This window comes from Rhinolophus ferrumequinum, chromosome 9, assembly GCF_004115265.2.
Source record: "Rhinolophus ferrumequinum isolate MPI-CBG mRhiFer1 chromosome 9, mRhiFer1_v1.p, whole genome shotgun sequence".
Classification (NCBI taxonomy): Eukaryota; Metazoa; Chordata; class Mammalia; order Chiroptera; family Rhinolophidae; genus Rhinolophus; species Rhinolophus ferrumequinum.
In genome coordinates, this window is record NC_046292.1 from 70,454,546 (window position 1) to 70,469,687 (window position 15,142).

The 15,142-nt window shown below is 32.6% G+C and overlaps 1 protein-coding gene across 6 annotated transcripts in view; it reads left to right on the forward strand.

Annotated features, from left to right (window-relative positions):
• The window catches only part of CCDC18 (coiled-coil domain containing 18), a 79,200-nt gene that overhangs the window by 44,952 nt on the left and 19,106 nt on the right, over positions 1-15,142 (forward strand). For all 6 annotated transcript variants that reach the window (XM_033114333.1, XM_033114335.1, XM_033114336.1 and 3 more), the window contains 7 exons: positions 2,273-2,436; positions 2,659-2,872; positions 6,620-6,719; positions 10,041-10,157; positions 11,147-11,290; positions 12,615-12,818; positions 14,523-14,660. In XM_033114333.1, the coding sequence (XP_032970224.1) occupies positions 2,273-2,436; positions 2,659-2,872; positions 6,620-6,719; positions 10,041-10,157; positions 11,147-11,290; positions 12,615-12,818; positions 14,523-14,660 (1,081 nt within the window). The remainder of the gene's footprint in view (positions 1-2,272; positions 2,437-2,658; positions 2,873-6,619; positions 6,720-10,040; positions 10,158-11,146; positions 11,291-12,614; positions 12,819-14,522; positions 14,661-15,142) is intronic.

Genomic DNA, 15,142 nt, shown 5'->3' on the forward strand with positions numbered 1-15,142 from the left:
TCTTTGTTTCACTACTGCTTCTTTCAGTTCTGGAACTACAATATATAAAACTTTTTCTCTCCTCAAAAGTATTAGAGTTAAAATATATCTCTGTTACATATATATCTGATATATAATATATCTGTTATATATCTCCTAGGATCTGTTTTAACATTAAAATATCTTCAGATAGAAAGAAAGGAAACTAAATGTATTGAGCACCCTGTATGCCAGGCAGTATGCTAGGTAAACACATTAACTCAATCTTCAAAACAGCCACATCGAGTTTTATTATCCCAGTTTTAAAAATAAGGAAGCTGAAACTCAAAGAAGTTAGGGTATGAGATGCACAGTTTAGATGTGCTCTAAAACCAAGTTTTTCTGTTAACACCACTACTAAAAGTTTCTTCTGGTATTACATGTATAAATGACACTGCATGTGAATAATCCTAACCCTGGTTTCTCAATGCTGAGGCTCATATAGCACTTGTTACATTTCTCAGACTGCCTCCATAGCCATTTGAAAATCTTTTTCACATTTGAAGAAGCCACAGAGTCTCAGCTTTAGTTCTAAAAGTTTAGTATTACTTTTACATAATCCTTCTTGGCCCTGTTCCCAGCCTCACAGTTATTGATTCCCCACAATAACTCGGTGACAGTAAGGTGAAGTATTCTGGAAAAACTGGTGGGCTTAAGCCCCGTTGTAAAATTTTGGAAGTTATGGGAAAATTTTTAGTATTGGACTATTTATATAATAGTTAAAAATTTTAAACCTGTAAATATTTATTATATTATAGTAATGCCTCATTTACGTAGCATTGGTATATAATGCCTAGTTGCTCATAAGTAAATAAGAGTAGACTCTATCTTTACCAAGTACTGAAACTTTAAAACAAAACAAAATTTTTTTAATAGAAATTGTCCAAAATATATATTTTCTTGTCATTTTTACTTTCTCTGGTGTCTTGAGGTTATCATTACATACATCAGTTATTATACTGTGCTAGATATGAAACCTTGAGGAGTATAGAGCTCTGTTTATTTTATACTAAATATCTTTAGACAGCTGTGCTTTTTGAGTTCTTTTATTTTTAAAAAAAAATTTTCCCCAACTCCTTTACTGACAAGCTGTCACCTCTTGGTACTGTCTGCCAGCCTCTTTTGGTTATTCTTTTTTTATTATGTTTTATGTCTACCCTAATATAAGAAAAGAGTTAGTCAAGCTGAAAATCATTTCCCTAGGATTTTAAACATGTAAAAGGGTCATTAGCACTTGTCTAATCCAATAGTTCTTAACTTTGTTGGTCCATGGATATATTGAGGATATGATAAAAAGGTATGGATCATTTTCATACATAGACGTACATATGCATACATAATTTTGCATGTTGTCTCAGGAGTTTTAAAGTTTTCCTCTGTTTCACTCATGACATTGAAAAAAGCCTCTTGAACAAATGTAAATTCGTCTTACGTGGCCTTTAGCAAAGAAATGCTTCTACTTGCAAACTCAGTTTATGAAATGTCAAAGACCAAAAGAGCAACAACAAAAAAATTGGTGATGTAAAAGAATAGTAGCTCTGCCCACGGTTGTGGATGACATTAGCAATTGTGTAATTAGTGAATATCACTTTGGAATTACCAGCAAATGGACTTAAAACTTCCTTTCACTGTGTTGATTAGCCTTTAGGTAGCGAAGCTTCCTTATTGGAATAAGCCCTCTCACTGTTAATAACTGTTTCTATTATCCTAGACAATTCACTTAACCTTCCAGTTTCCTCATCTATAAAGCAAGCACTAGTCTAAGAATCTCTAGTCCTTTTTAAAGCTAAAAAGGTAACATTAATAAAAAATGCCTGAGTAAAAATGACTGACGTGGCTCTCCTATAAGTAGTACTTGTATGGTCTTTATGATGAATATTTTGATTGCCTGGCTTATTTATTTTCCATGTTGCAGATAATAGAAATTAATAAGAATGAAGTACCTATTTGTGGATGTTCTCTCTCCATATAAAGCTTTATAAAAAGTTAACTGTAGTTAGATTGAAAAGAATGCTAGCTCTGCTAAATATTACTAGGTAGTACAGTTGTATTTAGTGCTGTGTAATTGGTGCAGAGTTACAGTCTTTTGGTTGGAGCATTTTTAACAATATAATAGGTGACTTAAGATTCTGACTAGACATTTTGCTGATATTTGTCCTCATATAACTTGAAGTCTTTGTTTGATCAGAGATAAGTCAGTTTGGTTTTTAAGTTTCCAGATTATCATTTTATTTTATTTTTTGTTTTTAATTAGGCAAGTAAAACTTGAGATGGATCAATACAAAGAAGAGCTGTCTAAAATGGAAAAAGAAATAATGCACCTAAAACGAGATGGAGAAAATAAAGCAATGCATCTCTCTCAGTTAGACATGATCTTAGAACAGACAAGGACAGAACTAGATAAGAAAACAAATGCTGGTAAGCAGGAGGTTAGCTGAGCTTAGCTGCCTGCTTGTTTATATTTAAAGAAGTGGACTAAAGTAAGAATTTGGGATGGTGGGGTTGGAAGGGACAACGAGTGTCACTATTTTGCCTCTGGTAGATGAATAAAATTGAATATTCTTAATTATAATTATTTACAAAGTTCTTAATAATAAATGGTTTATATGTACTTTTAAAATAATTCTCTTCTCTTAACAGCGAAGGAGTTAGAAAAATTACAGCACCACACTGAAACTGAACTAACAGAAGCCTTGCAGAAACAGGAAGTAGTAGACACTGAACTACAGAATGCTCATGGAGAATTAAAAAGTACGTTAAGACAACTCCAGGAATTGAGAGATGTACTGCAGAAGGCTCAATTATCATTAGAGGAAAAATATACTACTATAAAGGATCTCACAGCTGAACTTAGGTGAGTTAAATACTAAGAAATGCTATCACAATTCAGGTGATTCACTTTTATTATTCGGACTCCTTGGTTCATACAGTAAAGTTTATTGTTGAAGTCTAGATGTCCAAACTTCTCACTGAGGCTCTTCCTGGTCAACCTGTCCCTAGCTCCATTTAACTAATTCAGCAGTTGCTATTGGCTTAAGATTTTATCCTTGGTCTTTGGATCATTTTACACTGGCCCACTCCTGTATTCTGTACTGGGGAAAAAATGATTGGATCAGCCTACAGCAGTGGTTAATAGCAAAATAATATTAATAATTACAATATTGTTCTTTGTATTAAGCCCTTATTTTGTGCCAGGATTACGCCAGGGACTTCATATATGATCTTAGTTCTTTACAACAAACCTATCAGATACATGTTTTCACCTTTTTATATTGAGAAAACTGAGGATTGAGAAAGCGAAGTAAAATGTCCAAAGTCAGATAGAGGGTCTAGAGAAGGGAATTAAACACAAGTATGTTCAGCGCTAAAATCCTGGTTCTCAGATTAGCAGCTATAGCATAAAAAGCTGTTCTAGCACACATTACGGTAAATGGGAGTGGAGAGCCAGACCCGAGCCAAAGTGTAGGAAATAGATTCCAAGAAGGAAAACAGAATTACAAACCAGGATGTGAAATGTGGAAAGAAAGAACAGAATAGAGAGCAGCAAGATGACCCAGATGTATCTCATGATTCAGTGTAGGGCTCCCTTCTTTTTTCTACCCACAAACTCATTTAGTAAATTTCATGTAGCTTTAAATACTGTATCTTCGACTTTCAAACCCATATCTGCAGTAATGATCTGTTCCCCAAACTCCAGGCTCAAATATATAATGACCTACTTGTTATCTCCACTTAGATATTTTTAAGCGGCTTCTTCAGCTTGGACAAAATAGAACTCATTTTTTTTTTCCTGCTCTCCCTCTCATTATCATACAATAGCTCAAACCAGAAATCTGTTTATTATCTGTGATTATTTTATCTCTTTTCCTCCCTTTTGCATTCAGTCTGTTAGCAAGTCATGTCAACTTTATTTCCAAAACATATTCTGAAATCCATTGATTTCTTGGCCTCTTTTCTATTACCACCATCATCATCTCTCACCTGGTCAATGGCTGTGACTTTCCAACTGGTCTCCCAGCTTAAAGTATTGACCCTCCCCACAATCCAGAATGGATTTAAGTTTATGATTTCAAATATCAATAGGTCATATTGCTCCGCTACTTAAACCTTCTAATGGCTTCCCAAAAGATTCAGAATAAAACCCAAGCTCCGGGAAATGTAGATCAAAACCACAATGAGATACCACTTCACATCCACTAGAATGGTCATGATAAAAAGAAACAAACAACTGTTGCCCCCCACCTATACCCCCTCCCCAGAAAATAATAACTGTTAGCAAGTGCGTGGGGGAACTGGAACTCTCATACATTGCAGATGGAAAACTAAAATGGTATAGCTGCTGTGCAGAAAACTTTAACCACAACAGGTTAAACATAGAATTACCATATAACTCAGGAATTCCACTCCTAGGTATGTATCTAAAATAATTGAAAATAGGTTTTCAAACAAAAATTGTGCACATATATTCATAGAGGCTGTATTCACAATAGCCACTAAGTTAAACAAGCCAAATGTCCATCAGTAGTTGAATGGATAAACACAATATGGTGTATCCATACAAGGAACGTTATACAGCCATGAAAAGAAAGTACTGACACATGCTACAACATGGATGAACCTTGAAAACATTATGCTGAATGAAAGAAACCAGAGACATGTTGCATAATTCCATTTATATGAACTATCCAGAATTAACAAATCCATAGAGATAGAAGGCAGATTGGTGATTTCCAGGAACTTGGGTGAGGGAGAATAGAAAATGAGATGGGGTTTTCTTTTGAAGTGATGAAAAAGTATTGGAAATAGTGACAATGATAACACAACATTGTAGATGTACTTAATGCCACTGATTGTATACTTTAAAGTGGTTAAGATGGTAAATCTTATGTTATATGTATTTTACACTATTTTTTAAAAATCTAAGCTCCTTACCCTGGAATATGAAGCCCTATATGGCAAGCTTCCTGCCTAATTGTCTAGCATCGTTTCATATTGTCCTCCTTGCTCTGGCTTTTGTGTCGTCCTCAAAAATTACCAAGTTTTTTCCCATCTTTGATCTTTGCTATATCTCTTTCTTTGGCCGAAATAATGGTTGTATGGCCAGCTTCTTGCCCTTCACATTACCGCAGAGGGCCCTTCCCCAACCGCCTATTCTAAAGCAGCCACCCAGTCACTATTTCATTACTATGTAATGCTCTAACAGAGTACTTTATATTATCAGATTTTTCTTGTTGAGTTGTTTATTATTTATAGTCCATCTTCTTTGGACCCAAGAATGTAAGCTCCACGTGTGATGAAGAACATCTGTCTTGTTGACTATTAAATCCACAGTACCTAGAACTCTGACATATAGGAAGCATCCAATAAATATTTGCTAAATGGTTAAGTGGATGAATAGATGAAAGAAGTAAAAATGAAATCTTAAATTCTAGTAAATAGCTCAATTTTGGAAGCTCAGTTGTTTGCACAGATAGCAGTTAGAGTTTTCTTTAGAATTCATTTCACGTTACTTTTAGAATATTAGTTTAGCCTTATATTTTATAAGTCTTGACTTTTAGGAGATCATAAACAAATTCAGAATCTGCTTCTTAAAATCGGTACCTTTATTCAATATTGTTTCATATTTAAGACTGGAAACATATGAAGATTTTCAAGATCAACATTTTCAGACTTTGTCATATTAGAACGTAGAGTTTCAAATTAAAATTCTCTGATCACAGCCTTCAGAGTGATAAAAGTCTTAAAATTGTGTTAGTACTAAGCATTTTTATAATGTAAAATTATACATAAGTTAGGTGTTTTGGAAGATGAGAATTTATAAGAAAATATGTTTATAAAATATATGTATAAAATATATTTATAAAAATATTTCTATAGTATACTTAATTACTTCACTGTATGTATGACATCATTTTGAATAAAATTCCCATGAGAAATACAGTGGTCGTTTACTGAGCTGTGGACATCAGGGATATCAACCATGAGATAAATGCCTCATTCAATTGTAATAAACTCACAGCTGTTATATAGAAAAGACTTTCAAACGCTCCCTTGATCTATAGATGAAAAAATATGGAGGTATATATAATATGTATATATATATCCTATATATATAGGACACACACACACACACACACATATATATATATATATATATATATATATATATATTTTTTTTTTTTTTAAGGAGGGCACAGCTCACAGTGGCCCATGTGGGGATCAAACTGGCAACCTTGGTGTTATCAGCACCACACTCTAACCAGCTGAGCTAACCGGCCACCCCATGGATATATTTTTTTAAAATTCTTACTCTGGTTCAATCTTACACTATGGGAGTGCTTTAACAGTTAGCTTAATTTGTGTACAGTAGTAGAGTTTGAGTTAACTTTTTCCTTTTTAGAATACTCTATTAAAGTAATTGTATTAATGTCAATCATTTTTCTTGCACATTATTACTTGAACATGAGCCCTTTCAATCTGAAATAATTTTATGTATCCTATCACTGTTAACTTAAAGAAAAGGTAACCTGGTTGACTTAATTTTTTAAAATTACAATATTCCTAATACTTGCTTTGATCTTTTTCCTTTGATAAATTTCAGAGAATGCAAGATGGAGATTGAAGACAAAAAGCAAGAACTTCTTGAAATGGATCAGGCACTTAAGGAGAGAAATTGGGAGCTAAAGCAAAGAGCAGCTCAAGTTGGTTTTCTTAATTATATTTTAATGAAATTTTCTGTTAAAATACAATCACAGTGTTTCAGAGGTCTCCACTTTTGGGTAAAATGGACATTTTTATAGCATATTTGGTTTTTTTGCACATAGATATTTTAAGAATTAGGAATAGATCGTTTTTCTTTATCTTGCTATTTTTATAGCAAGTGGATTTTTGAGAATGGAGGTTAATTTAGTATCTGAACCTTTTGCTCTCTTATATTACTGTGTATCAGAAGAAAATGGGATTAAAGGAGTTACTTGCTCAGCTAGTGTTTGTTGGAGGAGCCAAAATATTCAGAAGGTATTATTTACCAGCATCTTATTTGAAGACTTGATTTTTCAGACCAGTTTTAGGTTCACAGCAAGATTGAGCAGAAGGTCCAGAGATTCCCTATATACCCCCTGTCCCCACAAATGCGTAGCCTCCCCCTTTATCAACATTCCCCACCAGAGGTGGTACATTTGATACTGTTCTGAACCTACTTTGATAGATGAGAATCACCCAAAGTCCAGAGTTTACATTATAGTTTACTCTTGGTGTTTTACATTCTGTGTGTTTGGACGAATGTATAATGACTTGTATCCACCTTTTCATTCACTAAAAATCCTGTGTGCTGCACCTATTTATCACTCTCTCTCTTCTCGCAACCCTGGTAACTACTGATCTTTTTATTATCTTCATAATTTTGCCTTTTCCAGAATATCATATACATAGTTTCAATCATATAGTATGTAGCTTTTTCAGATTGGTTTTCTTCATTTAGTAATATGCTTTTAAGGTTCCCTCATGTCTTTTCATACCTGATGGCTCATTTCCTTCTAGCACTGAATAATATTCCATTGTCCGGATCTTCTACAGCTTATTTGTTCACCCATTGAAGGACATTTTGGTTACTTCTAAGTTTTGACAATTATGCATAAAGCTGCTATAAACATTCGTGTTCAGCTTTTTGTGTAGACATATGTTTTCAGTTCTTTTGGGTTGATACCAAGGAATGTGATTGCTGGATCATGTGGTAAGAGTATGTTTAATTTTATAAGACACTTCCAAAGTGTCTTCCAAAGTGGCCGTATCATTTTGCATTCCCACCAGCAACAAATGAGAGTTCCTGTTGCAGCACATCCCGGCTAGCATTCACTGTTATCAGTGTTTTGGATGTTGGCCATTCTAATAGGTGTGTAGTATAATCTTCTTGTTGTTTTAATATGTATTTCCCTGAGGATACATGATGTGGAGCATCATTTCCTATGCCTGTTTGCCACCTGTTTACCTTCTTTGGTAAGGTGTCTGTTAAGATCTTTGGGCAATATTTTAATTGGGTTGTTTATAATTTTATTATTGAGTTTTAAGAGTTCTTTGTATATTTTGGATACCAGTCCATTATCAGATTTGTTTTTTGCAAATATTTTCTCCCATTGTGTGGCTTTTCTTCTCATTCTTTTGACATTAGTTTTCACAGAGTAAAAGTTTTTAATTTTAATCAAGTCCAGCTCATCAATTATTTCTTTCATGGATTGTGTCTTTGGTGTTAAAGCTAAAAAGTCATTGCCACACCCAAGGTCATCTAGGTTTTCTTTTATGTTATCTTTTAGGAATTTTATAGTTTTGTGTTATACATTTAGGCCTGTGATCCATTTTGTGTTGATTTTTATGAAGGGTGTAATGTTTATGTCTAGATTCTTTTTTTTTCTTTCTGTGAATGTCCACTTATTCCAGCACCACTTCTTGAAAAGACTATCTTTTCTTCATTGTATTAACTTTGCTCCTTTGTCAAAGATCAGTTGACTATATTTATGTAGGTTTGTTTCTGGGCTCTCTGTTCTGTTCTATTGATCTACTCACCTTTTCTTTCACCAGGATCACACTGTCTTGACTAGTGTAACTTTATAGTAGTTAGTATTGGAGTTGGGTAATGTCACTCCTCCAATTTTGTTCTTCTCTTTCAATATTGTCTTGGCTATTCTTGGTCTTTTGCCTCTCCATATAAACTTTAGAATCAATTTGTCGATATCCATAAAATAACTTGCTAGGATTTTGATTGGAATATCCATGAACATTGACTCTTTCTTCATTTACTTAATTCTTTGATTTCTTTCATTGGAGTTTTGTAGTTTTCCTTATATCGATCTTGTATGTATTTTGTTAGATTTATACCTACACATTTTTGCTTAGGTATGTCTTTGTCTTGTTTTGGCATTACAGTAATTGTGGCCTCACAGAATGAGTTAGCAAGTATTTCCTCTGCTTCTACCTTATGAATGAGATTGTAGAAAATTGGTATAATTTCTTCCTTAACTATTTGGTAGAATTGACCAATGAACCCATCTGGGTGCTTTCTGTTTTGGAAAGTTATTAATCGATGATTCAGTACCTTTAATAGATATAGGCTTATTCAGATTGTCTCTTCTGAGTTTTGGCAGATTGTGTCTTTTAAGTAATTGGTCCACTTCATGTAGTTTTATTAAATTCATAGGCAGAGAGTTTTTCATAATATTCCTATATTATTCTTTTAATGTCCATTAGATTTGTAGTGATGTCTCCTTTTTCATTTCTGCTCTTAGTAATTTGTGTCCTCTTTTTTTTTAGTTAGCTTGGGTAGAGACTTATTGATTTTATTTATCTTTTCAAAGAAACACCGTTTGATTTTATTGATTTCCTAATTTTAATTTCATTGATTTGTACCATAATAATTATTTCTTTCCTTATGCTTACTTTGGATTTAATTTGTTCCTCTTTTTCTAGTTTCCTAAGATAGTTTAGATGATTGATTTTAGATATTTCTTCTTCTTTTTTCTTTATTTCTTCTTTTTGTAATGTTTGTCTTCAGTGCTATAAATTTTCCTCCAAGCACTGCTTTTGCCTCATTTCACAATTTTTCTTATGTTGTATTGTATTTAGCAGCTTTTATCTATCATAAAATGAAGTGAAGTCTGAATCATTTTATTTCTCATTCATGAAATAATCATATTTTTTAAGTTTCTATAATATATATAGAGGGTGCCAAAAAAATGTATACACATTTTTAAGAAAGAAAAAAACTATTAAAATTGTAACACTCAGTATATACCGATAACAAAAGATGAATACAAGTCATGCATATACATTTTTTTGGCACCCGTGGTATAGGGCTCAGGATCCAAAATTAGTAAGCAATGATTATTTTTCTCATTCTTTTTAATAATTTATTTGAGATGAGTTTGTTTCAATTATACGCACAATAAATCATTCTAAAACACATTCCAAGCACACAATTTTCCACATTAGAATAAAATTGAATGGCAGTTTAATACTATTTTTGTATTTAGGTTACACATTTGGATATGACTATTCGTGAGCACAGGGGAGAAATGGAACAGAAAATAATTAAATTAGAGGGTACTCTGGAGAAATCAGAATTAGAACTTAAAGAATGCAACAAACAGGTAAATCATGAAAAATGATACATATTGTTTTTAAAAAATTACTAAACTGTAAGCATCCATTGTTCACGTAACATAGCTTTTTCATAGAATGCATACAATAAAAATACTATATAATTTTATTCATGTTGTACATGCTACTTTATATTCCTTTTTCTCCTGTTAGTATTTTCCCTCAGCTTTATTGAGGCATAATTGACAAATAAAAATTGCATATATTTAAGGTGTTCAATGCTATACATACACATTGTGAAATAATTACCACAATCAAGCTAATTAACATATCTTCACCTCCCTTAGGTTTTTTTTTGTTTGTTTTGGTTTTGGTGAGAACACTTAAGACTATTCTCTTACCAAATTTTAAGTATACAATGCAGTATTACTAACTGTAGTTACAGAGCTGTACATTAGCTCTCCAGAACTTATTCATCCTGCAAAACTGAAACTTTGTACACTTTTACCAGCATTTCACCATTTCCCCCACTTCCTAGAACCTGGTGACTACCTTCTTAATGGGATTTTGAATATATTTTTTCTTGTATCGATGTGTCCACATACTTATAACGTATGCATGTCTGAAATATCTCTGGAAGGATTTGCAAGTAATTCTGTTAACTGTGGTTGCCTCTAAGGAAGGAACACAATGGGATGAGGACTTTTTCAGTATATTTTTTATCTCATGCACATATTACCTATAAAATTATTTGTAAGGCCATGTAACATTTGTTGTTTTATTGTAACCTAATTTTCCTTTCTTATACAAGTATAATTGAGGCTTTCATCTCTTTTAGCATATTTTAGGTATACATATAAGCATCTTATTAAGTGCAGGAATTCTGATGTTTATGCCTAAGTTATGGTTGTCTTAAAAACACATTTTTGTATTTTGCTATTTTTAGATATACATGTTTAAAGCTTGACTTACTTGGATTGCAGTTATGATTAAAGAATTATTTTTCCTTAGTTATATTAATATTCTGTTTAAAATTCAGGTAGAAAATTTGAATGAAAAATTGCAAAATGCCAAAGAACAGCTTCGAGAAAAAGAGTTTTTAACACTACAAAATGAACAGGAGATTAGTCAACTGAAAAAAGAAACTGAACGAACACAACAAAAGATGAAAGAAATGGAAAGTGTAAGCAAATTATTTTCCTCCTAAGGAACAAGTAGTATTATCTGAAGAGTGACATCAATCTTTATGTTTTAAACTGGTTTATTTTAATAAACAGAAATTGTACAGTAAGTATTTTGAAGGTAATTGTTTGAGCCAGATACCTATTCGTTTCTTTGATCTTATTAAATATTTTATTCTGATGTTCTAATTAGTTGCCAGATGATGTTTGATGACTTCGTGTCATCAGTTTGCACGTGTGTTGAGTGGTGAACCAATTCCACCCACTTGCCTTTTCAAAAACTGATACTGTTTCTAGTAAGAGCTTTCGTAGATGTAACTTTCTCTTATTTTTAAATACTGTACTGAACTTTCAAACTTTGTATATCACTCTTTATTGTATTTGACTATTTGATTATCCGTCTCCTCCAGTAGAATATAAACCCCATAAAGGTGGCCATTTTATCTCCTTTGTTCACTCTTGTGTCAGCACCTAGAATAGTACATACCACATAATAAACATAAATATTAGTTTAATTCTGTACATAAATCAAACAGGGTCTCTGAGAATAAGTTTGGGCCTTAGTGGGGGTAACAATGATTACTGGCCCTATCACTTTATGTTCACTAACAAGGATGGGTAAAAATATTTACATGAGGTTTATATTATGATAAAACAGAGTTGAACGTGGGCTCCCATTCCAGAAATCAGGGTCCTAGTAATTTCTACTGGTTTCTTCTTATTAGTCCTAAAATCAAGTGTCATTACCTACCACCTAACTTAACTAACCAAGCTAATTTAGAACTAACTGACTTTTCACTGATTTTTTTTTCCTCTAAGAAACAATACTTTACGAGGGATTTAACTGAGTATTGTCAAAGTATTTTAGAGAGAGTAGCAATCCCAGTGACAGATTTTACTTTCACAGAGAATAAGGTCATGAGCTTAATCCAGCTGTGTGGATTAATGTTGGGTTTTGATAGTTCATGCCAGTATATTCTCCATCTTTGATATAGATAATCAAATATTAAGTTTTTTCTCTTTACACTATATTTTGTCTTGTTACATTCATGGTAAAGGATTATACCATTTGCATATTAAAGTCATGCAAAATATATCAGTGGGTTGCAGATTTATTATAGTACTTTTGTCGTTTTCTTGTCATTAAAAAAGAAACAAACTTTCTGAATATCAGTTTCACTGTGGGTGAGATTCATTTATTATGTTAAATTTTACAGAGATTTAGTTGAGAAGGGGAAAGTCACTTATTAAAAGAGAAATCAAAATAAGAAATAGGTTATCTGTATCATTTCATTTTGAAGCCAGCAAGTATCTTGTGTATTTCAGGTTATGAAAGAGCAGGAACAGTATATTGCAACTCAGTATAAGGAGGCCATAGATTTGGAGCAAGAATTGAGGCTAACCCGAGAGCAGATGCAGAACTGTCATGCAGAACTGGTGGAGGCTCATCGTCAACAAGTCCAAGCACAGAGAGAAATAGAAAGGCTCTCAAGTGAACTGGAGGAAATAAAGCAACTCTCTAAAGAGAAGGTAATTTGTATTTTAAATAAATTTACCTAATTGAAAAATCTTAATCTTACTGTTCACTTTTTTGAACTGTTGAATACAGTTCTTACGAAAGTTCGCGTTGCACAACAATGTGAATGTACTTAATGCCACCGAAGTGTACATTTATAATTGGTCAAAGTGGTAAATTTTGTGTTACGTTATTTAAAAAGAAAAAAAAAAGTGTTATATTTAGCATCACTTTCCAATGTAACTAGGAAGTTCTTTAGAACTTGAGTTTTGGCCAACCTAATTAGTTGTCAGTTAATTGAGTTATAAAGCACTTTCAAACTTTCAAGTGAGTTTAAGTTATTACTTGAAGAAAAAATAAAGCTAATAAATGTTTTTTGAGTAAAAGTTTTTATATTTGTAGCCATCTTATAAGTGAAAACTGATTATTTAAATGTATAACTACTATGAAATCTGTAGTCCAGAACACTTGGGGAAGGATAGCGCTTTTAAGAAGCAAGAGCACTCATAAATTTGATTTCCCCAGTAATTGGTAGAAGGTTAACTTGGTTTAAACATATTTAGATTGGTATACGTGGGTTAATTACTTAGACTTTGAAAAAAGTATATTTATTGGTGTTCTAGAAAGTTCTTATGATTTTTTTGCTTTCTATTATGGTTACTAATTCAGAATAGGAATTAAGTTAAATATTTTTATGCTTAATTTTAGTTAACATGACAATGTTTTTGTTCACATTTCTGGATGGTTAGATCAATAAAGAACATTTTTATTAAAATAAGTCAGGCATTTGGGAGTCTACCAGAAGGGAAGCTATCTACTTTTGTCCTTATCAGTGGTATCTAAGTACAGTGTGATTGATTTCATATGATAAACTCAATCAAAAAAGTGAGTGAATGTGGGAATTACTTAAAATGACATTAAAAGATATTCTATGTCAGCCCAAAACTCTAAATGTATGTTCATATGTTAATCTTTTAATGTGGGACCAAATCTTGGTTCTTTGTGTATGGGTAGGGTCCTTTGATTAGAATTCCACCTAGTCTTTCTGGCATAAACCATACATACTCTTATTCAATCATCTATAATTCCAATATTGGTTTCTTTAAAGTGAAAGAAGAATTAAAAGACATTTGTAAATCAGAGTATAGCATCTCATATTTTTTTCTGGAGCTTCCCACAATGTTTTACAACTATTTTGACTGCTTCTACTTGGGGAGCAAATGTTTGTGATTCACTCATTGAGTGGTTTCAAAGCATGTAACTTAGTTTTCATATAAACACTGTTGCATTCATTCTTCATTAGTGTTCATAATGTTTAATAAAATTATGTAATTACAGTAACAAGCACAGCTAGCATAAATAGATTTGGATAGATACACAACTGACTTGATAAACAGCACATCTGGTAAACAAAATTGCATGGGCATGCCTAAGAGTAGACTATTACCTATCTGCCAAAGTTCAGCATGCTGTGGTTATTAGTTTTACAGAAAGCATTGAACCTATGATAACAAACAATATATCAATACTCTTCCATTAGTACTAGTCTTTTAAATGTCTAGATTTTAAAGTGTGCCATTTAATAAGTTAATTTTGTGTATGAGAGTTTATAGTATTATAAAAGATTAAAGTACTTCCCATAAATGCACTGCATTGGCCAAGCTATAGTTAACAAATAAACAAATTATATAGCCTTTACTTAATATGTCATTTTTAAGGATGCTCATGGAAACCATTTAGCTGAAGAATTGGGGGCTTCTAAAGTACGTGAAGCTCATTTAGAAGCAAGAATGCAAGCAGAAATCAAGAAACTGTCAGCAGAAGTGGAATCTCTCAAAGAAGCTTATCATCTGGAGGTAAAGACAATTTTAATTTGTACCATTACGCCCTGCTAAAGTGGGGACCTATATGGACAAAAATATAAGTCTAGCTCTTAAATGTTCAGTATAGAATAACACATTGTAGTCTTTATTTCTGGTGGTCTAAACATACCACTTTTACTTCATATCCAGTGAACTAATATGCTGTGGGGTTAGGAACTTGAATCTTGAGCCAGGTAGCCTGGTTATGAATCTCAACTCATCCCTTAGCACTTATGTGACATTGGGCAATTAACTTAGCATCTCTCTGTAAATGGACAGGATAAATGTGTCTATTTCATAGAACTTTCTTGAGGATTAAATGAATCAATATAATTAAAGTTCTTACACCAGAGCATGGATCATCGTCGTTGTCATCAGTTATAAAATAGCACTTGCCAAAACTAACTCAAGGGATTTAAAAACTAACATAAGTAGTTTCATGTGATGTGAATATGCAATTCTTTATAATTTCCAAG